The sequence below is a fragment of the Saccopteryx leptura genome, chromosome 1 (assembly GCF_036850995.1).
Source record: "Saccopteryx leptura isolate mSacLep1 chromosome 1, mSacLep1_pri_phased_curated, whole genome shotgun sequence".
Taxonomy (NCBI): Eukaryota; Metazoa; Chordata; class Mammalia; order Chiroptera; family Emballonuridae; genus Saccopteryx; species Saccopteryx leptura.
Window position 1 is genome coordinate 294364271 of NC_089503.1, and position 26094 is coordinate 294390364.

At 45.8% G+C, this 26094-nt stretch overlaps 1 protein-coding gene across 2 annotated transcripts in view; it reads left to right on the forward strand.

Moving 5' to 3' along the window:
* NT5DC3 (5'-nucleotidase domain containing 3) overlaps window positions 1-26094 on the forward strand; it is a 63568-nt gene that overhangs the window by 20687 nt on the left and 16787 nt on the right. For both annotated transcript variants that reach the window (XR_010747827.1, XM_066356433.1), the window contains exons 3-10: window positions 13814-13888; window positions 14784-14839; window positions 18270-18360; window positions 19277-19414; window positions 22256-22316; window positions 22735-22837; window positions 22976-23077; window positions 25336-25417. Coding sequence is in view for 1 of the 2 variants with exons in the window: in XM_066356433.1 (XP_066212530.1) it covers window positions 13814-13888; window positions 14784-14839; window positions 18270-18360; window positions 19277-19414; window positions 22256-22316; window positions 22735-22837; window positions 22976-23077; window positions 25336-25417 (708 nt within the window). In the remaining variant the exon portion in view is untranslated. The remainder of the gene's footprint in view (window positions 1-13813; window positions 13889-14783; window positions 14840-18269; window positions 18361-19276; window positions 19415-22255; window positions 22317-22734; window positions 22838-22975; window positions 23078-25335; window positions 25418-26094) is intronic.

The window sequence follows — 26094 nt, forward strand, 5'->3', positions numbered from 1 at the left end:
AAGGCCCAGTGTTGATCAATTATTGTTAACTGAAGTCTGTACTTGATTCAGACTTCCTTAGTTTTTACTTAATATGCTTTCCCTGGTCCCAGATCCCATCCAGGACACCACACTGCATTTAGTTGTCATGGCTCCTCTGGCTCCTATTGGGTTTGGCAGTTTTCCAGACTTTTCTTGTTTTTGACTTTGACAGTTTGATGGTTAGGTATTTTTTAGGGTGCCCTGCTCTTGGGATTTGTCAGATGTTTTTTGTATGGTTAGACTGGGGGCATGGGTTTGGGGGAGGGCCACCACAGAGGTAAAGTGCAGTTGTTGTCACCTCTTGTCCAGGGTACATACCTCAACGTGGCTTACCTGTGCTGTTGGCCTTGACTGTCTGGCAGAGTTCAAGTTTATCCTGTCTCTCCACTGTCAAGTTTCCCTTTCTCGCCTTCCCATGCTGTACTCTTTGGGAGGATGTCGCTCTGAGCACCAGTGAGCTTTCTTTCTTTTTTTTTTTTTGTATTTTTCTGAAGCTGGAAACGGGGAGGCAGTCAGACAGACTCCCGCATGCGCCTGACCGGGATCCACCCGGCATGCCCACCAGGGGGCGATGCTCTGCCCATCTTGGGGCATCGCTCTGCAGCAACCAGAGCCATTCCAGCACCTGAGGCAGAGGCCACAGAGCCATCCCCAGCGTCCGGGCAAACTTTGCTCCAATGGAGCCTCGGCTGCAGGAGGGGAAGAGAGAGACAGAGAGGAAGGAGAGGGGGAGGGGTGGAGAAGCAGATGGGTGCTTCTGTGTGCCCTGGCCGGGAATCGAACCCAGACTCCTGCATGCCAGGCCAACACTCTACCACTGAGCCAACCGGCCAGGGCAGCAGTGAGCTCTCATGTCACTCATTCAGAAGATATTCATTCAGCATGTGTCCTGTCTGCATCCACTTCTCACAGCCCCCGGGCCCATCACCATCACCTCCCACCCGCCAGTGCTGTAGCCTCCTAATGGGTCTCCCTGCTTCTCTGTTCTTTTTTTTTCTTTTTCTTTTTCCAAGTGAGAGGAAGGGAAATAGACAGACTCCCACATGCACCCCGACCAGGATTCACTTGGCAGCCCCCATCTGGGGCCATCCTCACAACCAAGCTATTTTTAGCACCTGAGGCCTGATGCTCGAATCAATTGAGCCATGGCTGTGGGAGGAGAAGAGAGAGCAGTGGACGAGGAGGGGTGGAGAAGCAGATGGGCGCTTCTCCTGTGTGCCCTGACTGGGGATCGTACCTGGAATATTCATATGCTGTGCTGATGCTCTGCCACTGAGCCAATAGGCCAGGGCAACTGCTTCTCTGTTCTGGCTCCTTTGTCTGCTATCTGTGCTGCAGCAAGAGTGAACCTTTAAATATTAATCATGCCACTCCTGGGCTCAGCCCCCCTCGAGCCTCCACGTCACACTTGGAATGACAGAGAAGCCTCCAGGTCCCTCCTTCCTCATCAGCCTCTCCTCCCAGCTGCCGTCACTCTGCTCCAGCCATACCAGCCTGCTTGCTGCTCCTTCAACTCCCAGACACCTTTCTGCCTTTGGGACTTTGCACAAATATCTCCTCTGCTTCAGAATGTCCGTCCTGGCCCCAGGCAGCCCAAGCCCTTGCTTCTTATATAGTTTTTTCAGAGTTCTAAGCCCTTGGATTGCTTTTTTTTTTCAGAGACACAGACAGGAACAGACAGGAAGGGAGAGAGATGAGAAGCATCAATTCTTTGTTGTGGCACCTTAGTTGTTCATTGATTGCTTTCTTATATGTGCCTTGACCAAGGGGCTACAGCAGAGTGAGTGATCCCTTGCTCAAGCCAGCAACCTTGGGCTTTAAGCCAGTGACCTTTGGGCTTCAAGCCAGTGACCATGAGGTCATGTCTGTGGTCTCATGATCAAGTCAGCGACCCCTTGCTCAAGCTGGTGAGCCTGTGCTCAATCAAGCTGGTGACCTTGGGGCTTTGAACCTGGGTCCTCTGCGTCCCAGTCCGATGCTCTATCCACTGCGCCACTGCCTGGTCAGGTGGATTGTATTTTCTTTGCAGTACTCGTCACCACTAGGCATGGTATTGTATGTTTGTTTATTTGTAAACTTCTTAGGGGCAGAGACTGGGTCAGTTGTGTTCATGGCCCTATTCCCAGGCCCTGGCACAATGTATGTGCTTAGTAAAATACTTGACGTTTTTGCTGAATTGCACAGTTAAGTGAGTGTATTGTGCTTGGTGTGGAACTGCTCTTATGATGCAGTCATTTGCCCTCACTGCCTGTTCCATGTAGATTTCAGAGAGCTTTGCTTTTATGCCCTTCTGCCCTGCCTATAATTAGGCTCATTATTTAGGCTCCTTTAAATAGCAAACTGAGACTTCTGAAAAATGGATATATTTATAGGCATCTGGACGTCAAGAGCTCACGGGCAGTGTTTTTACCCCGAGGTCACTAGCTGTGGCCAGAGCGCTGTAATTAGCTGGGAAGAAGCACATGGTCAAGCCGTAGGTGTGTTGGAATGGCACACACAAGGACTGCTGGGTTCTTCGTAGTGTTTTAGTCTTAGCTTTCATCGAAGCTGTAAGGGACATTTCTGTAGCACTTTCAGGGGAAACCTTGATTTTTCTTGGTTGGCACACACCGGCCTGCCCAGACTGCATTCAGAATTGGAACAAATCCAGGTGCTGAGGGAGACCAGACTGGGCCCACCTAAGAAGATTTTAAAATAAAAAATACCAAGTGAAAGTGTTTTATTGTCTAAATTTCTTCCTGTTTTGGGGGATACCAGTAATCTTCTGGACACATCATGTTTTTCAGAATGGTGGAAAGTTTCCAGAAAAATCTAGCCATAGGCCAGTGGAGATAAGTGTGACCTCCTCTTGGACGATGTGAGCAGCTTTGACTTCCCCACCCAGATCTTACTGTGACTGGTTATTTCTAGAGATGCCTGTGCATGTGTGCGTGTGTGCGTGTGTGTGTGTGTTGGAAAGGGCCCATCATGGGGACATTTGCAGCTTGGCTGCTTGTATGGAGAATGACAGTTTAGGGGCAGGAGTGGAGCACAAAAGTCACCCAGATCCACTGGTTCATTTTCCATACAAAGGAAGAGGCCTGGAAGGGTTAAGTGACTCACTGAAAGTCCTCCAGCATGTGGCTGAGGCCAGGGGCGGGACCTAGAAGCCCAGGGCTCCCCACTCCCCGTCCAGTAAAGCGGCTTGTTTTCTTGAGCTCCTACTGTGTGCCGGAGACTGCCCTGACTGCACATAGGCGATGTGTGACTGAGTCCTGTTTTCACGGAGGGTAGGACTCTTGTTACCCTTACCTTAGAGATGGGAAAATCTAAGCTCAGAGAGACAGATAGATGACCTTGCCTGAGGTCACCCAGCTAGATAGAACATGGTAGGACTGGAATTTAACACCTGGTCCCTCAGCCCTGTGGCCTGTACTTTTCATCAGAGGATGTCCCCAGTGTCCTGAGGAGGCTCTTCAGCTGCTTCTGTCCATTCTCCTGGCCACCTCCTATGCTCTGGACCATTTGAAAACCATTGTGTATCTATCAGGAGTGGCTCCCCAAGAAACAGCTAGCTGGAGTGACAGATAAGCCCAGTAAGGGAGTGACAGAAGGAGCCCAGATAAGCCTTGTTCCAGGAAGGAGTTGCCAGACTTTTTTGAGCATTCCGTGTACCGAGTATACGTGCTCTCTTACGCACGTCTCAGCTAAAATAGTCAGCACCCCCTCATCACCGTGAGTCCTCTGAGCAGACTCATTTTGCCCTCTGAGTCGGCTGGCACTGCTGTCCCGGGAGGCGATGAGCGTCTAGTATGTGGCTCAGGGTGGGTTCAGAATTGATTGTGGGGTGGTAGGCTTGGGCCTGGGTTCGAGTACTGGCCTGACCTTTGTTTACATTTGTGAGCCAGGGCAGTCTCCTTGACTCTACCCATCAGATTATTCAGCGGGAAGCCAGACACGAGGTGTTCTTCATGCTGGGGGAGTGAATGACATAAATGGCCGCAGAAAGCGTCTGGAACAGTGTGGCATGTGGCTCCGTGAAAGCCCCTCTCTTGGTAGCATGTTAAATACCTCCCTCCTGTCCTCTCCCTTATTTGTCACTCCACAGTTAAAAGGAGACTGCAGTGGTGTGGAGTCCTGTGGCCTCACTTTGCTAATTAAGCAGGGCCGTGGTGTGCGTTGGGTTCTGGGTGTGTGTGTTTGTATATGAACTATGTACAGTGTTCTGAATTCTTGGGAACACTCATGAGGAGAAATATCATTTAGTGATTTCTTGGAACGCATGGCAGCTGTTAGATAAATGAGCCGAAATGTGACATTTGAGTCAGTGCTTTGTGCAGCTTGAATTAAAAGCTTGCCGCCTGTTCAGCCTGGTGGTACCAGGAAATGTTCTCATGCTAATGTGACTTTGGCCATCGAAAATCAGCAGGGCGGCCTTGCAGAGAGGTTTTCTGCGCATCTTGATTATTACCTGTTTACTTAAGCGGTTTACATCGTGATTGGAAGATCCTGGTGACACTGCCTCTCTGAACATAGGACTAGATTTTCTGTCCTGCAGGTCTGTGCTCTGAGGGCAGAGGGTGTGGGGAGAGCAGAGGTCAGAGTCTGACCTCCCACCCACCATGCCCCAGCTGTGTGGCCCAGGCCAGGTTGTTTCCTCTGGTGCCTCTGATGTCCCATCTGTGAAATGGGCATGGCAGGGCCTGTAGTGCTCAGTATACGGGTGCTGTCAGTCCGGTAGCTGGTGTTCTATCTAGGCTTGGGGAGGAGGGAGGTACTGGGATGCCTGGTGCAGTAGATAAGGAGGGCGCTGGGATTTTTGCCTGGCTTGAGAAATGGTTTAATAACTGAGAAATACCAGGGGAGGTGCGCTGCCTCTCAAAGCCATGCACATTCGAGTCAGCGTTGGAGCAGTAACTGGGAGCCATGTGTTGAGAAAGGCCCCTCCATGCCCGAGTGTGTGTGGGGGTGCTGTACTGGGTCCCCCCAGCCCATGGAGGGTGAGCAGTGGTCTGCTGTCCAGATAAGAAAAGTAATGACAGCTACAGAAATGTAATGAGAGGGGTCCCTGTGAAACTTTTTCAACTTGGGTCTCTTCATGAAACTGAGGAATGGGTCCATCTGGGGGCTGCAATATGGAGGTGCCGTTTGAGTGGAGAGCATGGCTGACAGTGTATTAATGGAGGTAGAAGCAGAATCGCATCTGGGGTCTCAGGGAGTGGGAGTCCAGGGGCGGAAGGAGGGGGGCAGGCATGACAATGAGAGAAGCTGAGGGGAGATACACAGGCAGTGGGCTGGACCAGGGCTCCGGGGCCGGGTGGGAGGGGGGCGGGGGCGGGGGTGCTAGGTCCAGAAGCAGAGGGACAGGGTGTGATTTGTCCCTTCTGACCCCAACTTCCACCAGAGTGTGTCGACCACCTCGGCCTTTGTACAAGGACCAAATCTGGACACCAACTTGAACCTCGTACAGCTAGTGCTTGACTTATGACCACGATTGGTTCCTACAGACCGGTTGTAACACGATTTGGTCATAAGTTGAGTAGGCTATATATACAGTACTGTGAAATGATGTTATAAAAATCTTTTTATTTTTTACCTTTTATTTTTTTTATTATTAATTTTATTAGGGTGACATTGATAAATCAGGGTACATATGTTCAGAGAAAACATCTCCAGATTATTTTGACATTTGATTATGTTGCATACCCCTCACCCAAAGTCAAATTGTCTTCTATCACCTTCTATCTGGTTTTCTTTGTACCCCTCCCCTCCCCACCCTCCTTCTCCTCCCCCCGCCCCCCGTAACCATCACATTCTTGTCCATGTCTCTGAGTCTCATTTTTATGTCCCATCTATGTATGGAATCATATAGTTCTTAGTTTTTTCTGATTTACTTATTTCACTCAGTATAATGTTATCAAGGTCCATCCATGTTGTTGTAAATGATCCGATGTCATCATTTCTTATGGCTGAGTAGTATTCCATAGTATATATGTACCAAAGCTTTTTTTTTTAATCTTATTTTTATTAATTTTAATGCAGTGACATTGATAAATCAGGGTATATATGTTCCGAGAAAACATCTCCAGATTATTTTGACCTTTGATTATGCTGCATACCCCTCACCCAAAGTCAAATTGTCTTCTGACACCTTCTATCTGGTTTTCTTTGTGCCCTTCCCCTCCCCCTCCCCCCTCCCTCTCCTTCCTTGCCCCCTCCCCACCCCTCCGCCCCACTCCCTGTTACCATCACATTCTTGTCCATGTCTCTGAGTCTCATTTTTATGTTTCATCTATGCATGGGTTCATATAGTTCTTAGTTTTTTTCTGATTTACTTATTTCATTCCGTATAATGTTATCAAGGTCCATCCATGTTGTTGTAAATGATCCGATATCATTTTTTATGGCTGAGTAGTATTCCATAGTATAGATGTACCAAAGCTTTTTAATCCACTCATCCACTGACGGACACTTTGGCTGTTTCCAGATCTTCGCTATTGTGAACAATGATGCCATAAACATGGGGGTGTATTTCTTCTTTTGAAACAGTCCTATGGTGTTCTTGAGGTATATTCCTAAAAGTTGGATAGCTGGGTCAAAAGGCAGTTTAATTTTTAATTTTTTGAGGAATCTCCATACTGTTTTCCACAGTGGCTGCACCAGTCTGCATTCCCACCAGCAGTGCAGGAGGGTTCCCTTTTCTCCACATCCTCGCCAGCACTTATTCTGTGTTTTGTTGATGAGTGCCATTCTGACTGGTGTGAGGTGATATCTCATTGTGGTTTTAATTTTCATTTCTCTAATAATTAGTGATGTTGAGCATTATTTCATATGCCTATTGGCCATCTGTATGTCCTCTTTGGAGAAGTGTCTATTCATTTCTTTTGCACATTTTTTGATTGGATTGTTTTCCTGGTATTGAGTTTTACAAGTTCTTTATAAATTTTGGTTATTAACCCCTTATCAGACGTATTGTCAAATATGTTCTCCCATTGTGTAGTTTGTCTTTTTATTCTGTTCTTACTGTCTTTAGCTGTGCAAAAGCTTTTTAGTTTGATATAGTCCCATTTGTTTATCCTGTCTTTTATTTCACTTGCCCTTGGAGATAAATCGGCAAATATATTGCTGCGAGAGATGTCAGAGAGCTTACTTTACTGCCTATGTTTTCTTCTAAGATGCTTATGGTTTTACGGCTTACATTTAAGTCTTTTATCCATTTTGAATTGATTTTTGTGAATGGTGTAAGTTGGTGGGGTCTAGTTTCATTTTTTTGCAGGTAGCTGTCCAATTTTCCCAACACCATTTGTTGAAGAGGCTGTCTTTACTCCAATGTATGCTCTTACCTCCTTTGTCAAATATCAGTTGTCCATAAAGGTGTGGGTTTATTTCTGGGTTCTCAGTTCTGTTCCATTGATCTATATGCCAGTTCTTATGCCAGTACCAGGCTGTTTTGAGTATAATGGCCTTGTAGTATAACTTGATATCCGGAAGTGTGATACCTCCCACTTTATTCTTCCTTTTCAAGATTGCTGAGGCTATTCATGTTCTCTTTTGGTTCCATATAAATTTTTGAAATATGTGTTCTATATCTTTGAAGTAAGTCATTGGTCAGGGGTCCCCAAACTACGGCCCCGCGGGCCGCATGCGGCCCCCAGAGGCCATTTATCTGGCCCCCACCGCACTTCCGGAAGGGGCACCTCTTTCATTGGTGGTCAGTGAGAGGAGCACATTGACCATCCCATTAGCCAAAAGCAGGCCCATAGTTCCCACTGAAATACTGGTCAGTTTGTTGATTTAAATTTATTTGTTCTTTATTTTAAATATTGTATTTGTTCCCGTTTTGTTTTTTACTTTAAAATAAGATATGTGCAGTGTGCATAGGGATTTGCTCATAGTTTTTTTTATAGTCTGGCCCTCCAATGGTCTGAGGGACAGTGAACTGGCCCCCTGTGTAAAAAATTTGGGGACCCCTGTCATTGGTATTGCATTGAATTTATAAATTGCTTTGGGTAATATAGACATTTTATAATGATGTTTATTCTTCCTAACCATGAGCACAGTATATGCTTCCACTTGTTTGTATCTTCCTTGATTTCTTTTATCAATGTTTTATAATTTTCCGAGTACAAATCTTTAATGTCCCTGGTTAAATTTATTCCTAGGTACTTTATTTTTTTGGTTGCAATGGTGAAGGGGATTGCTTCCTTAATTTCTCTTTCTGACAGTTCATTGTTAGTGTATAAAAATGCCTCTGACTTCTGAGTATTAATTTTATATCCTGCCACCTTGCTGAATTCATTTATCAGGTCCAGTAGTTTTTTGACTGAGACTTTAGGGTATTCTATATACAATATCGTATCATCTGCAAATAATGATAGTTTTACTTCTTCTTTTCCAATTTGGATGCATTTATTTCTTCTTCTTGTCTGATTGCTGTGGCTAGGACTTCCAGAACTATGTTGAATAAAAATGGTGAAAGAGGGCACTCCTGCCTTGTTCCTGATCTTAAGGGGATTGCTTTTAATTTTTGTCCATTAAGTATGTTGGCTGTGGGTTTGTCATGGATGGCCTTTATCATATTGAGGTATGTTCCCTGTATTCCCACTTTGCTGAGAGTTTTGATCATGAATGAGTGCTGGATTTTATCAAATGCTTTTTCTGCATCTATTGAAATTATCATGTGGTTTTTCTCCTTTTGTTTATGTGATGAATTACATTGATTGATTTGTGAATATTGTACCATCCTTGCCTCCCAAGAATAAATCCCACTTGATCATGGTGTATGATTTTTTTCATATATTGCTGAATTCAGTTTGCTAATATTTTGTTGAGGATTTTAGCATCTAAATTCATCAGGGATATTGGCCTATAATTTTCTTTCTTTGTGTTGTCTTTGTCTGGTTTTGGAATCAGAATTATACTGGCCTCATAAAAGGAGCTTGGAAGTCTTCCTTCCTCTTGAATTTTTTGAAATAGCTTGAGAAGGATAGGAGTTAGTTCTTCCTTGAATATTTGGTAGAATTCACTTGTAAAGCCCAGAACTTTTCTTTTTTGGGAGTTTTTTGATATGTTCTTTTTTTTTTTTTTGCTTTTTTCCGAAGCTGGAAACGGGGAGGCAGTCAGACAGACTCCCGCATGCACCCGACCGGGATCCACCTGGCATGCCCACCAGGGGGCAATGCTCTGCCCATCTGGGACGTCGCTCTGTTGCATCCAGAGCCATCCTAGCGCCTGAGGCAGAGGCCACAGAGCCATCCTCAGCGCCTGGGCCATCTTTGCTCCAATGGAGCCTCGGCTTTGGGAGGGGAAGAGAGAAACAGAGTGGAAGGAGGTGGGGGGTTGGAGAAGCAGATGGGCGCTTCTCCTGTGTGCCCTGGCTGGGAATCGAACCCAGGAGTTCTGCATGCCAGGCCGACGAGCCAACTGGACAGGTCCGGGAGTTTTTTGATAACTGTTTCAATCTCATTTGTTGTAATTGGTCTGTTTAGGTTTTCTGATTCTTCCAGATTGATTTTTGGAAGATTATATGTTTCAAGGAATTTGTCCATTTTATCTAGGTTGTCTAGTTTTTTGGCATATAGTTCTTCATAGTATTTTCTTACAATATTTTGTATTTTTGTTGTGTCAGTTGTTATTTCTCCACTCTCTTTCTAATTTTATTTATTTGAGTCCTCTCTCTTTTTTTCTTGGTGAGTCTGGTTAAAGGTTCATAGATCTTGTTACCTTTTCAAAGAACCAGCTCCTAGTTTCATTGATCCTCTGTATTGTTTCTTTAGCCTCTATGTCATTTATTTCTGCTCTGATCTTTATTATTTCCTTCCTTCTACTACCTCTGGGCTTTACTTGCTGTTCTTTTTCTAGTTCTTTTAGATGCAGCGTCAAGTTGTTTATTTGATCTTTTTCTAGCTTCTTAAGGTATTCCTGTAATGCTATGAACTTCCCTCTCAGGACTGCTTTTGCTGTGTCCCATAAATTTTGAGTTGATGTATGCTCATTATCGTTCGTTTCTAGGAATTTTAAAATTTCTTCTTTGATCTCATTGTTAACCCATTCATTATTTAATAACATGCTATTTAGTTTCCAAATGTTTGAGTAGTTTTTAGTTTTTCTGTTGTGGTTGATTTCTAGTTTCATGCCATTGTGATCAGAAAAATTGCTCGATATGATTTCAATCTTCTTAAATTTGTTGAGACCACTTTTGTGCCCTAACATGTGGTCTATCCTAGAGAATGTACCATGATCACTTGAAAAGAATGTATATTCTGTTGCTTTAGGGTAAAAGGTTCTGAAGATACCTATTAAATCGAGTTGATCTAGTGTATCCTTTAAGTCTGCTGTTTCTTCGTTAATTTTCTTTCTTGAGGATCTATCTAGTGATGTTAGTGGGGTATTGAAATCCCCTATTATTATAGTATAGCTGTTGATCTCGCCCTTTAAGTACATCAAAGTCTGCTTTATATATTTAGGTGCTCCTATATTAAGTGCGTAGATATTTATAACGGTTATATCTTCCTGTTGGATTGTTCCCTTTATCATTATGTAGTGACCTTCTTTATCTCTTACTATAGCCTTTGTTTTCAAGTCTATTTTGTCTGATATAAGTATTGCTACCCCAGCTTTATTTTCATTTCCATTTGCATGAAATATTTTTTTCCATCCTTTTCTCTTCAGTCTGTGTGCATCTTTTGTTTTAAGGTGTGTCTCTTATAGACAGTATATGTATGGGTCCTGTTTTCTTATCCACGTAGCTACCCTATGTCTTTTGATCGGATCATTTAATCCATTTACATTTAAGGTTATTATTGATATGTAGTTGTTTATTGCCATTTTATTCTTTAAAACTGTATTCCTCTTTTGCTATATTCTTTTTCCCCTTTGATTTGTTTACAACAGGTCCATTAGCATTTCTTGCAGCATTGGTTTGGTTGTAGTGAATTCCTTGAGGTTTTTGTTTTTTTTTTGTCTGGAAAGCATTTTATTTCTCCTTCAATTTTAAATGATAGCCTTGCTGGATAAATTTGTCTTGGTTTTAGGCTCTTGTTCTGCATTACTTTGAATATTTGTTGCCATTCCCTTCTGGCCTCAAGTGTTTCTGTTGAGAAGTCGGATGTCATCCTTATGGGGGCTCCTTTGTAGGTGATAGTCTTTTTTTCTCTAGCAGCTTTTAATATTTTCTTTAACACTTAGCTTTGGTATTTTAATTATGATGTGTCTTGGTATAGATTTCTTTGAGTTTCTCTTTAATGGAGTTCTCTGTGCTTCTTAAACTTCTGAGACGTTTTCCTGCCTTAATTGAGGGAAGTTTTCAGCTATGATATGTGTGAACAAAGTCTCTACCCCTTGTTCTTTCTCTTCCTCAGGAACCCCTATGATGCAGATGTTATTTCTCTTCATGTTGTCACAGAGCTCTCTTAGAGTTTCCTCAGACTTTTTGAGTCTCTTTTCTTTTTTCTGCTCTGCTTCCGTGCCTTCATTTATCTTGTCCTTTAACTCGCTGATTCGATTCTCAGCTTCATCCATCCTGCTTTTAATTCCTTCTATTGTATTCTTCATTTCTGATATTGTATTTGTCATTTCTGACTGATTCTTTTTTATTATTTCAATGTCCATTTTTATATTTGCTATCTCTTTATTTAGGTGTTCATAATGACCATCTATTGTTGTTCTAAGATCTTTGAACATCCTAACAATCATTATTTTAAACTCTGCATCTGGTAATTTGGTTATATCTGACTCATTCAGGTCCTTTTCTGGGGATTTCTCTTGATTCATTTGTGTTGCATTTCTCTGTCTTCTCATTTTGTCTGTATAAAAGAAGGTTTTGGTCACTGGAGTCCACTGGGTGTGGCCTCTGTGTTCCCTAGGTGTGGTTTGTCTGCAGGTCCACTACCCCCTCTGCTGCTGCTGCCTAGGGCATTCGGGTATGGGCGTTGCCGGTGCCAGCCCACTGGGGCTGTTGCTGTGGTTTCTGCCTCTTCTTCACGGGAGGGGCTGTGATCACGTGCTCGGGTGTACAAGCCTTGGTGGCCTCCCCCTTCGCCTGCCCCCGTGGATGGTAGTATGTACCGCACCCTGGCTGCAAGCATTGGCCCTGAGGGCAGGGGTGAGCACCTTTGCCCAGCTATGGGTCTCTGCCTGATTCTGGGCTTTCGCCCCACCCCTGCAGGAGGAGCCGGCTCCTGGGACAGCTGCAAGCCTTGGCTCCACTGGCCGGGGTGGGCTGCGTGCCCGCAATCAGTTGCGGGACTCTGTCTGTTCTGGGCTTTTGCTCCACCCCCGTGGGAGGAGCCGGCTTCCACGTCAGACCACAAGCCTCGGTTCCACGGGCAGGTGGGGTGAGGCGAGGCTCTGCCCCTGCACCCTTGCTCAAGGGTGGGTCTCTGCCCCTTCCAGGGCTCCTGCCCTTCCCCCGCAGGCTGGATTGCAGGCAGCCCGCAGCTGGGCTTGACCACTTTTGCACGTCCCCTCCTCCCCAGCCAGGCAAGACCGAGCTCACACCTGGGCCTCAGTGGTGGCCAGCCGGCTTCCACCCTTGCAGACCGAACCCCGCCTCCGCATCCTGCCGCCGCCCACCCTCCAGTGAGCCCTCAGCCGTGTGGGTGTGGGCGCTGCAGCTCAGACCCTAAGACTCACTACTGTAGTCCCGAAAGCTCCCTCCTTCTAAGCGACTCTGCTCTGAGTGCCGTGGGAGAGCTTGTTTGACTGGTGTCCCTTTGCTGGTATTGCTTTTTCCAGGAGAAATATTCACTTCAGATTTGGGGAGTGACTCGTTCCAGGGGTTAGGGTGGCTGTCTCTCAAAGTGTTTCTCCCTGTGCCTCCTAGATTACACTCTCTTCCTGCTGCTCCAGTCCTCTCCTCTCTCCCTGTCCCCTGGAGCCCCAGGTGAGTGGTTGTGAGAGAGGTTTTCTGCGCAGTCCCTTTAAGAAGAAACCTGGGTCTGAGAAATCAGTCTCTTTCCCACAAACAGTATCCTGACTTGTTTCCAGCTGAATACTGTCCATTCGCCTCTTCTAGGCTCTGGTGATGCAGGCTGGGGCTTTGTTCCTGGGGCTCAGGACCCTCCCCTCTCTGCTAAACTCACTTCCTGCCACGCGAGTCTCTCCAAGTTGCCGTTCACTCCGGGGAGCTGGGCAGCCCTCTCCGCGTTTCCGCTTTTCCTACCAGTCTCAGTGTGGCTTCTTCAGTGTTCCTTGGTTGAAGAGTCCTCTTAGTTTAGTCCAAAGTTGGTTTTTCCAGATGATGGTTCTTAAAATTAAGTTGTAATCCACTTTGGTTCTGGGAGGTGGAAGTTGGTACGTCCGCCTACTCCATCACCATCTTGTCCCCCTATAAAAATTTTTAAGTCATATTTTATCATAATTTTCTTTCATTATTGTTATATATCATAATTTTCTTTGTTCATTTTATGCCATTTGTATCATCTCTACACCATTTTGTTTTTTATTTTTATATTCGTCAGGTTTAAGTAAAACACTGCATTACCAGTACAACTGGTTTAATATTTGCAAAGACAATTTCCTCTTGGTAGACATCTTGGGAGGGGTTTGATGAAAAATATCCAGGACACAAAACACAAATTGCTGTACCGAGTCTGGGATAACAGTTGAAATGGTGCACGCGGAGATGGTAGTGCTGCCGGAAGCTGGTCCTCACTGTCGTACGCCCAGCTGGGCAACGCTTGCGCTGCCAGACGCGGAGCTGTCGTGGCTAGCGATTGTGGTCGTAAAGTCAAATGGTCATAAGTTGCATAGGTCTAAGTCGATCAATATTTGTACCTTGTTAGCTAAAACTGGTTTCTTTCTTTTTTCTTAGTATCCCATGGAGATCAGAAAGTATGAATACGACCCAAATTTTGCAATTCGCGGACTTCATTATGACGTGCAGCGGGTAGGTTTGCTCCTCGTGTTTTTCTAGTTCAGCTCTGTTTGGGGATGAAATGTACTGTTAGTGCTTTTCTCTGCTCTACACATTAATTGATTTTAACTTCATGTTCTTTGGGGACGCAGAGCTGAATTCTTCAAGAAATTGCTTTGGAGAAAGTGTTTTGGAGAAAGTGTTTTTCAAGAGACTATGCATTAGAAAAGCATAAGTACCTTTAGCAATTTGGGAGATAGCGTTTGTTTCCCCGCAGTCCTTTTGATGTTTTGAGGAAGAGCCAGTTTTCATATCTTTGTTTTGCAGATAGGCCATTCTTTAATGAGTCCACAGTGATTTAATCAGCAAGCAGTTCTTTCAGAAACACACAGGCGCTGCCTTGTTGTGACAACTTGATGTTGGTAGGATTTTTTTTTTTTTTTTTTTTTTCATTTTTCTGAAGCTGGAAACAGGGAGAGACAGTCAGACAGACTCCCACATGCGCCCGACCGGGATCCACCCGGCACGCCCACCATGGGGCGATGCTCTGCCCACCAGGGGGCGATGCTCTGCCCATCCTGGGCGTCGCCATGTTGCGACCAGAGCCACTCTAGCGCCTGAGGCAGAGGCCACAGAGCCATCCCCAGCGCCCGGGCCATCTTTGCTCCAATGGAGCCTTGGCTGCGGGAGGGGAAGAGAGAGACAGAGAGGAAAGCGCGGCGGAGGGGTGGAGAAGCAAATGGGCGCTTCTCCTATGTGCCCTGGCCGGGAATCGAACCCGGGTCCTCCGCACGCTAGGCCGACGCTCTACCGCTGAGCCAACCGGCCAGGGCGATGTCGGTAGGATTTATAATGACTCCTGGAGTTCTCACACAGTATGCAAATTGTCACGCATTATTTACCTGTGCTTGTGTTTATGTTTTTGAAGGCAATATTGATGAAGATTGATGCCTTTCATTACATTCAGCTGGGAACTGTCTACAGGTAAGAGTCAGCTCCCTGGCTCAGACACTCACTCCTTCTCTCCTAGGCTCCGTTTTCTGCAGAGTAGTTTGTCCTGGACATTGTTGCTCAACTGATTTACCTAAAGCACTTTCCTTGACCACCCCCTTCTTTCTTCTGAAATCCAGGATGGCTCCCCACTGTCTAGAGACCGAGAGCCCACACCTCTTAGGTGTTCCGGCAGCCTCCAAACCCTTAGCTTCCTCTTTCTGCACATCCAGCTCCCTCACTTCCTAGGCTGGGTGAGACTCTTAGTTGCAGGTGGCTGAAAGCCGGCTCAAACTGGCTTCAACAAGAGCACAGCACTGGCTCACTCATTGTATAAGTCCAGGGACAGTGTCCGCTGCAGGTGTGGCTGGCCCTGGGGACAAATTGATGTCACAACTCTTGCCATGTCTTGGCTCTCTTGCTCGCAGGGTTCGCTTCCTCTTGGGCAGGCTCCTAGTGTGGTGACCCCTGGAATTACCAGGCTTTCATCCCCCCAGCTCCGGGTTGAGAGGAGGAGGGGTGTGTCTGCTCCCTGCAGTTTCATCCAGTCACAGAGGGAGTGGATGCTGGCAGGTACAAACAGCAGGGGTATTCCTTTCCTCTGAGTTCCCTTGTCTCCTTGCTCAGCGCCTGCTCATGCTGGCGGCCACCTACCAGGATAGTTTTTCTTCCTTTCTTGAAATCCCAGCCCTTCTTCAGGGCTGACTTGTGGAGAGAGAGGCCTTGCCTCGCCCCTCAGCCTGAAATGGGCTTTTTCTTTACTCTTCTGTGGTCACGTGATCTCACGGCTCCTAATTGCCTTGTTTCTTTTGTAGATAAATTAGCTGTGGTGTTAAAGTGTTCGTGTGGTTGGGGCCAGGCAGGAGGAGCCAACTGAAGTGTTTATAGGGGAAGGAGTGTCCAGCTTTTAGGCTGGGGGCCGGTCGCTGTGGCCACAGTGTTGGAGGAAGGTGTGGCTGGGCCAGTGGAGGTGGAGTGTGGGCTCTGGGGTCCCACTTCCTGTGTGGGAACTCAGACCCCACCACTTACATGTGTGGCCTTGAGCAAGTGCCCCACCATCTCAAAGCCTTGTTTGCCCCTGTGTCATGACTCTAGTGCCCTCCTTAAGGGTGGCTTGTCATGCAGATTGAAGCATGCTTGGAACAGAGCCCAAAGCACTGTAGGCACAAATAAATGTCACTTGTATTCTCTTACCCCTCAAAAGGGGTAATGAGTGAGGCAATGGCTAGGAAGAATGCTTCCCCCTCAGCCTCACTCATTTCTAGACCTGAGACCTGCTGTGGGACCACAGTTTCTGTACCGAGTTGAATTTTATGGGCCGTCGGAGTGGGTGCCACTTGGCAGGAGGTGGCAGCCTGCTTTCCACTGCAGTCCTATTTTGTACCCACGGTTTCACTTCTTAAATAAAACCTTTGTGAAAAGCTAGGGCTGTTCCCATCACAGCCCACCAGCCTTTACCATGTCCCAGTCACTGTTCCTGTACAGTAACTCATTTAGTCTTTGCATTAACGCCAGGAGGTAGGTCCTGTCATTGTTCCCAGTTTAAAAATGACATTGAGACCCAGCGAGTTAAATTTCCTGTCCAGGTAATACCCATAGTCATTTAAATACAGGAGCTGGGATTTGAATCCTGGGCAGACTTGTTCAGATCTGTGCTCCTAACTTTTGTATCTTTCATAACCATATAGGGCCATGTAAAGTCGTTTTCAACACGAGTGTTGGCTGCAGTCATGTGCGGTGACAGTCCAGCTGAGCCTGTCACAGCCGTTCTGCGTGGAGTGGGGCGTCATCTGCAGGAGCTGCCTCCGTGAAATTCAGCCGACTGTAGCAGACTGACCGCTCGGCTGCTTTTGAGCTGACGTTTAGTTTCTTGTGCCAGCCGTAAGGATGGAGTCTGTGTGGCCAGGCGCCTGTGACTGTGTAGCGTAGTGGTGGCTTCCGAGGGACTGGGTTTAGTGTAGAGGCAGGGAACTCACCCTGCAGAATTCTGTTGCTCTGTCTTTCCCTTCCCAGTGTTAGAGCCTTAGGGGTGTGCACACCTGATTGCTGCTGCTGCCTTAGCAAGAGCTGCTTTCCAAGGTCACTGTCTAGAATGATCTGGTTTAGTACCTGTGTCTTATCTGATTTCTGGAGCAAAGATTAAATGGAAATATAGTGCCTCCTTTGTTTTCAAAGGGTAGTAGCTGTAACAAGTTAATCAAGATCGGGGGACAAATGTTAATGAATCCACTGGGGTATTTATACAAGTAACATGAGGGTAGAGAATGGAGGAGAGCGGCTGACATGGAATTTTCATTAAAGTTACATACCACACATGTTATTTATTGTATGTACTGTATTTTAATATTGCCCAAGCGATGTTGTATTTTAAACAACCTAGTTGTATCAGTGACTAAAATTCTTATTGAGTAATTTATATTCCTGTTGTGGCAGAGTGTGCTGTCCCATCATTCATTCTGTTTCTCAGGCGTCTTCTCTTCTAGACAAGGGGGTAGAGGAGCAGACATTTCCCCTTGTAGCACTCTAGAGTGGGCAATTCCAGGGGAGGAAATACAAGACCACTGAGCCCTGGGTGGAAGTGTCGGCTCCCAGCACTGATGGCAGAGGGAGGGCTGAAATCCAGGCACTCTGACTCCAGCATGTATTTTTTTCCTGTGTGCATTTTACAGATTTTCCCACAGCACAGGTGGATGGTGGGTGTCACCTTGGCTTTTACTGATGAGAAAGTATCCTTCACTGTCACGTAGCATTTGGGTCACCCTTCTCAGAGGGGGTGCCCAGGCATCCTGCCCTGTGTCACAGGGTTTAGTCTTGCTGAGCCTTGTGCATGACTTTTTCCATCTTGACACTGACTTGAGGGTAGAGTATCAGAGGGCAGAAGGAGAGTAGAAACAGAACCAGCCTTTCTCTCTTTAATGCATTAAAAACATTAAAAACCCACCCCAAAGTAAGGCATTGGGAGGCCTTGTACCTTGTTGAGGGAGGCAGTATAATGTAGTGGTTGAGGAGCCACAAAGCCTGGGACCCAGTCCTACCTACCACTTTCTCCTTTGGTGACCTTGAGAAAGGTGCACGACCCTGTTGTGCCTCAGTTGCCTCTGCTGAGAAAAGGGGGCAATAGTGCCAGTCTCTTAGGATTGCTGAGAAGTAAGTGAAGGACAGTGTGCAGTTCGTATGTGGCATATCCTAGGTGCCATGGGATATTAGTTATTATTTTTCTGCCCTTATTTCTAATAGAATGGCGGTAGTAGCAATAGTAACAGCGTTTTGCCTGTCATTTGTAGCAAACGCTGGTGACACGTCTTGCCTCCTTGTGACTGCATCTTTACACCTTGATTGAAAAACCCCGGCAGTCGCCAGAGGTGTGACAATCACTGCTGTCGCTGGTTGAGCTCTTAAACTGAGCTGTTTGTCCTTTTCCCAGAGGCCTCAGTGTGGTCCCCGATGAAGAAGTCATTGAAATGTACGAGGGGTCCCACGTGCCTTTGGAACAGATGAGCGACTTTTATGGAAAGGTAATGTGGAATGCTTTATTTATTTAAAGCAGCCCGTTTTTTTTCCTGCTTAAAACGTGGCCTAGTAGATTTAGGAGCTTGACTTTTCCTAGACTCTGCATGTAGGGAAGTGACAAGGAACTTTGGTATTGTGCTTTGAGTGTGATCAGTATGTTATACAGGCTCCGAGGGTTCCTTCATGGTTTGCTTCCCTAGCCCTCCTTACCTGACGAAGGCTCTTTACACCTGCCTTGTACCTACTCCTGTTGGCCTTGACCTCCCTGACGTGTCCTCACTCTCGGGGTTATGTATCACTGGGGGGCTGTTAGTGCAGCAGCTTGTCACCTCCCCTGAGATTGGGGGCAAGCAAGGGAAACCGGCTTTTCTAACTTACGTGGTTTATTCGTTCTTCGCAGTTTTGCTTCTTGTCTTATTTGCTGCATTGTCTTGCTTGCGCTGTCATGGTGCAGTGGCAGATACTCGCTCAGCTGGTCAACTGTTATAATTTGCAGGCATTCAGAGAGAGGCTCTTTTTCAAGCTCACGCATAGGCTTGTGAGGCGCTCAGCTCCAAGGGAGTGAAGTGGCTTTTTCTGTCATTCCAAGGGCAGTGACCTATTTCCCAACTCTTCTCTGAGCTTGATGAGAGTGTGAGCTGGGGGTTGGATGGAACACAAAGTGGAGTGGAAAGGTAGGGTGGTTAGATTTGGGGGGAATTGGGGCTTTTCCTTGGATGTGTCAGTTACACTTAAGAGTGAGATGTCAGCTCTGCCTTGATGAATAGTAAGAACAAGGAAATATTTTTCTTTTTATTGTTAGAATTTTTCTTTTCTCGTGGAGAAGGATGCAGAGGTTGACCTGAATTCCCTTTGTAAAGGTCAAGTCTGGCCCTGCTAGGTTGTTGGCCTCCATTCCTAACATGTGCTCCCCGCCCACAGAGTTCCCATGGCAACACTATGAAGCAGTTCATGGACATCTTCTCCCTGCCGGAGATGAGCCTGCTGTCCTGCGTGAATGAATACTTTCTGAAGAACAACATCGACTATGAGCCTGTGCATCTGTACAAAGATGTCAAGGTTGTATCAACGATGAGAGCTCATAGCTTCGCATTCTTGTCAGCTTTTCCCGGAACTAACAGAGCCCATAGGCTCCTTTGTAGGTTAGGTGTTTGAAATAGCCCTTCAGCTAGGAGCTCTTGTATTTACGGCTTATCTCTGAAGATTCTAAGAAAGTTGTTACCTTAGGAGAATTGGAAGTCAAAGAAGAGAGTGGTCATATTGTTACCTGGATACCTTTATTCTTTCTGACCAAAGGCCAGGGCCAGGGCACGTGGTCGGAGAGGCGGGTACTGACTGAGGTCCAGCCTGTACCCAGCTCATCCCCAAGCCTGGCCACGGGCTGGGGTGACTCTTTACACAAAGATGTGGTATTCACATCTCAGGCTGTGGCCCAAGGACTGAGGTGCCCACAGGAGGAGCTATTTATCTCTTGCACGCAAAGGTTCTATGTAGGTTTTCTGAGGCCCTGCAGAAGCTGTATGAAAATCCATTCGGAATGGGAGATGGATAAATATAAGTATTTCTGTGCACACACACACACACACACACACACACATACACACACACTTCATTTACATAACTGTGTATTTATATATTTTAATTAACGTGTGTATGTTCTTTAATTAACTAACTTTTGTATTTTTCTGAAATAAGAAGCAGGGAGGCACAGAGACAGACTCCTGCATGTGCCCAACCGGAATCCACCAGGCAAGCCCACTAGGGGGCGATGCTCTGCCCATTTGGGGTGTTGCTCAATTGCAGCCAGAGCCATTCTAGTGCCTGAGGCAGAGGCCACAGAGCCATCCTCAGAGCCCGGGACAACTTTGCTCCAATGGAGCCTTGGCTGTGGGAGGGGAAGAGAGAGACAGAGAGGAAAGAGAAGGTGAAGGGTAGAGAAGCAGATGGGTGCTTCTCCTGTGTGCTCTGGCTGGCTGGTAATTAAACCCAGGACTTCCACATGCCAGGCCAATGTTCTATCACTGAGCCAACTGGCCAGGGCCTGTATGTTCTTTAAACTGAACTTTTTCAGTACTTAAAAATGTTTAAAGGCCCTGGCCAGTTGGCTCAGTGGTAGAGCGTTGGCCTGGCATGCAGGAGTCCCGGGTTCGATTCCCGGCCAGGGCACACAGGAGAGGCGCCCATCTGCTTCTCCACCCCTCCCCCTCTCCTTCCTCTCTGTCTCTCTCTTCCCCTCCCGCAGCCAAGGCTCCATTGGAGCAAAGTTGGCCCGGGAGCTGAGGATGGCTCTGTGGCCTCTGCCTCAGGCGCTAGAATAGCTCTGGTTGCAACAGAGCGACGCCTCAGATAGGCGGAGCATCGCCCCCTGGTGGGCATGCCGGGTGGATCCTGCTCAGGCGCATGCGGGAGTCTGTCTGACTGCCTCCCCGTTTCCAACTTCAGAAAAATACAAAAAAAAAAAATGTTTACATATTATTTACTTAATATATTTTTTGATATTTCTAAGCATGTTATAAATGTTTATTTGTAGAAAATATTTATATATAATACAGATTTATATAAGCATATGTATTTTTATAAGATTCATATTCATATACTACCATGTTTTTTTATTATATGTTTATGGCTAATTTAAAATTTTGACTACCCTGAATCTTGGGTTTTAGGCAGATAAAAGATGAATTATAGTTTCTCAGTAACAGTATGGTGTTATGTGAACTGAAGTATTTAGTCTCCTTCTTGTGCACACACATACTTCATTATTAAGAATCTTTAAGAAACCCTATAGTTATGCAACCCCCTGTACTCACAAGGAGAGCTGTTCAGTATTACAACCAACAATAGTGAACACGTGTGCAGAGGCTTCTGTGTTCCAGGCACTATTTTTCTGAGTGCCTTATGCACATTACTAATTAAATCGTTTACATTAATGCCTTGAGGTAGATACTATTATTAACTGCCCTTATTTTATAGATAAATTGAGGCACAGAGAGGTTGAGTAACTTGCTCACGGTCACACAGCTAATAAATAGCAGACCCTAAATTTCAAGCCAGGAAGTTTGGCTCCAGCTTGCTCTTAACCACTGCCTTCTGCCCATGTGACGTTGAAACAAGCCGGTGCTAGAAGGTGATTGAGGTTGTGTGTGAAGTCCAGAGTGCTCACACTTGATGGAAATCTCCTACCAGTTTTTTAAGGGTTGTGGCCCAGTTTTCTAAGGCTTACGCAGCCCAGCCCCCTGCCACAGGCTCTGCAAGTTTCCATGTGCCTCTAGGAGTGCCACCAATGTAGAAGAGCTGCTCAGCGCCACCTGAGAGCGGGGCTGTGCTCTGACACCCGCCACACATCAGGCCATCACACCTCGGGGCCTGCCAAAGGCTTAGCCACTTCCTTCCCCCTGTATGGGCGGGCTGGACCACACCTCTGCCTCAGTTACTGTTCCATCGGCAGTTCTCACCTCACTGGCAGCACTGAAGGGAGGAGGGTCCGTCTTGTCATTGGTCTCTGCCTCTTTTTCTAAATGAATAAGTCTGCTCTTGGGACTTAAGGATGGTGCAAAGATGAGAAGAACAGTAATGCCCTTTGCCCAGCTGACCTGGAATCATTTGTTCATGATGCTGCCTATAAATGATAGGTTATCATGTGGGACTTTTTATCTACGTTATCCACATAAATTACCTCCTCCCATTGACCCTTTTGCAAATTGCATTGAAAACTGCCACTGTCACCATGGAAACAAGTTTTCCTTCCAGGGAAACCTATGAAAAATGGGCCTGAATGTAGATTTCATTTAGTGCTTGGATAGCCAGACTCCTAATGACCGGCGTTCCCATGAATGCCGTTTCACTTGCGTTGTTACTCAGGTTAATACGGTCCCTGATTAAAAACATATCTTTTGACAGGATGCAATTCGAGATGTGCACATCAAAGGAATCATGTACCGAGCCATTGAAGCAGATATTGGTATGTACTCAGCATTACCCTGAAGGTTGTCTCAGGCTTGCCCTTTGCCATGGAGCCGTGTGGGACTTTTCCTTTCATTGCAGGTGCCAAGCAGAGGCTGTAAGCATCTTTCTGAATGCCGTGCAAGGATGCTGCATCCTTGTGTCTCAGCCATCTCCCTCCCTTTGCCTTAGAAGTTGACATTATTCCGACTCAGAGGGAAAGGCGCTGGCGGCTGCAGCCCCTTAGTTTTGTCCCCTCCTGATACATCGGACACTAATAGAGCATCTTGAGCCAGGCTTCCTTAAGACTCCTTTCTCTTCGTCCATGTGCCCTGCCTGGACAGTGCTGGGCCCGCAGACCCCATTTAGTAAGCACTTTCAGATTGAGTGACCTCACCCTGCTTCTCTCTATGTGACTTTTTCTCCTGCTTTTTTAGAAAAGTACATCTGCTACGCTGAGCAGACCCGTGCAGTGCTAGCCAAACTGGCCGATCACGGCAAGAAGATGTTTCTCATCACCAACAGCCCCAGCAGCTTTGTGTAAGTGGTTCTGTGCTTCTTGGCTTGCTCCCTGCTCACTTCCTGTGTTGCAGTTAACGGTTGGGAATGTGCAAGAGAAAGTTGTGAAAACTGTTAGTCCCTCCAGTGTTAGACTAACCTGGCTGATGTGTTGTTTAGGGACAAAGGGATGAGGTACATCGTTGGGAAAGACTGGCGGGACCTGTTTGATGTGGTCATCGTTCAGGCCGAGAAGCCAAACTTCTTTAATGATAAACGCAGGTGAGTGCCTGCCTCTCTAGGGGACTAGATTTTGCTCATTTGCTGCGGTGAATGCTTGAGACGCAGCATGTCTTGGTGAAACCCAGTTGGAAATCATGAGCTTCTGACATTAAAGCTTTTGATTTTTAACTCTTCTAGCAAATACTTGCAAGGCGGTGGGGATTGGTGCAGAGCAGACACCTTACACGTGTTGCAGTCGTTCTCAGTTCAACCTGGGCTGCTTCGGTCCTGTTAGGTAGGCTTTCAGAAGTGACTGATAGCAAGAGAAAATGCAAACTTATTATCACATAGTATATTAGGTCTCTTGATGCAGGTGCTTTCAAACTACTTGGTGGGCAGCTCTTTGTATAGAGCTCGGAATGGTACCTTTAAAATCTCAGTTGGATGCTGCAAAACTTCTCTGCAGCACGTTTTGCATCAGGTGGAATAAATTTCTAACAAGACTGATAGAATGTCTTTCTGCCCCAGTAGCCTTGGGACATAAGGGGGCCCGGAAGTTTTGGGTTGTGATGGTGACTGGAGTATGCTCTTAGGATTTACTGGGTGGAGCTCAGAGGTCCCGAAATGTCTTTTAACATGTGGGACAGACATGTTCACCAGGAATTGTCCCCCACCAATGTCAGTAGTGTTGAGAGTTAGTGCACTAGGTATATAGAAATAACTCTTATTTGTAGAATAAGGACCTATTTTTGAAACACTAATCTATTCTGCAGTTGGTAACCAGGAAGCCTTCCTCTCCTCTAGGGGACGTATGTATCAGAGTGTGGTGCCCTGTAGTCAGTGTAGAGTGGCTTAAATTCCTCTTGCGGTGCTCAATTCTAGTTTTCCAGGTGTTACAGTGACTCCTGGAAAAAGAGGCAGACAAACCTGAGAACCATGTTTAGAGACTGAGGATTCGGGAGAAGGAAGGAAGAACTACAGTGTCCATCAGAGTGGCTGTAAACACTGGCTTGCTGCCTGGTCACTGAAAAACGTCTTCCCTTACTGGATTCTGGGCTGTGCTCAGGGGAGAGGCCTCAGCTCTCCTTTCACCATGGACCTCCTCCTCTCAGTCGTCTTTGTACACAGAGGCAGAAATGGTGTCTTGGGCTAGTTTTGTTGGGGGGAGGTTGTGGGGGTCCTGGGGGATCCTAACCCAGCACTCTCCCTGACTGCAGCCATTTATTTGGCCTTTGTTCTGGATGCCTGGCGTAGAGCTGAGTAGTCCTTCCCCATATCCATGCCTGTGCTATTTTATAATGATGGAAGGTCAGCAACAGTCTAAAGCAGCGGTTCTCAACCTGTGGGTCGCGACCCACAGGTTGAGAACTGCTGGTCTAAAGGAACATCCACATGATTGTATGCAGCTATAAAGATGATATATTGGGGGGGAAAAAAGCAGTGAGTATGCATTATGATGGTAAAAAATGGTGTATGAAGAATATGTAATCACACGGGAAATTTCCACATTAGAGAAAAAAAAAAAGATACAATCAGTGTACACAAATGATCCTCATTAAAAAAGAGAAAGATAACAGATGTAAAAAGACCGAAAGACATCTACTGAAACGTGTTTATGATTAGGTCCTAGAATTATGGGCGATTTTCCTTTTCTCCATTATACTTTTTTGCATTTTCCAGGTTTTTTTTTTTTTTCAGTGAGTTTATATTTTCTAATCAGAAAAACAGTTCAGGTAAGTATTACCTTAAAAAATGAAACCCTTTGTCCTTTAGACTAGCACCCCCAGGTGAGGAGTGAGGCCACATTCTTATTTCTCATCACAAAATAGTATACCTTTCCTCCGATTGGTTTTTATGTCTAGAGTGGCTGAATTTCAAGTATAAAGCTGGATAAATATACTAAGACAGTATTTGCTTTTTTTTCTTTTCTCTCTTGTGAAGCAAGAATTTGTTTTTGCAGGAACAAACACTTCCTGTACGGTCAGATAAACTTGGAAGATCTGGATTAAAGACAAATTCTTTATCAGACAGCTTTTCACAGCCATCAGTAACTTTTTTAAAAGGGACCTGCATAGCACACAGTGTTTTCCAAATGTACTTGACCCTGCAGTTCTTTTTCGATGACACATCCTTGGACCACGGGGGCCACGTGTTGGGGACATTGCGCTGGGCCAGGGAGTGCGGTGGAGTTGGTTTTGGGGCTCTCTGAGGTTTATGTAGGTCCTTTCTGTTCCCAGAGAGTAACCGTGTGGTATTCCATGCAACAGACAGCCTGCTTGACCACCGCATGTCGTAACGCTTCCTGTTTCTGTCCTTAGACCTTTCCGAAAGGTGAATGAGAAAGGCGTCTTACTCTGGGATAAAATCCACAAGTTGCAGAAAGGCCAGATTTACAAGCAGGTATCTCGTGACCAGTTCATCCTTTTTGTTGCTTTGCTTTTTGTGGACAGTAATAATGGCAACAGCGAATGTTCCCTGAGGCTCACTCTGTGCCAGGGACAGTTTTCAGTGCTCTGCTGGAATGGACTGTTTATTACTTGGTGGCAAAATTTAAGCTAAAGTCAATATCTAAATTAACTCAGAATTGAACAGTTTCTTAAAGCATTGCTTTTTAGAGTACATAACATTCACCATACCAGTAGCGAAGCTTGGATATTTCTCTTTAAGAAGCATTTAATCACATGGTACATTACTTGCCTAAATTAGTAATTATTTCTCCACAAGCTATGTTTTATCTACAGTCTTAATACGGTTTGGTATTAAATGATTGAATTGATATCTATTATTGTGTTGCTGAATTTGTTTTTTTTTTAATATATATTGATACATTCCTGGTGGGATTATTATATTAACTTGCTAGATTTGGCATTTATATTATTTTCCAGGCCTTGAAAAATTAGCTATGAAACAGCCATTCCACTTCTAGGAAGTTAGCCTTAGAAAATGATCAGGATGTACCCAGAACCCTGTTATACGAATGAAGCTACTTACAAAGTGGATAACAAAGTAAAGGACAACAGAGTAAATGTCCAACCTCAGGGAGCTGGTGAAATGAATTGGAGTACTTCTTAGGAACG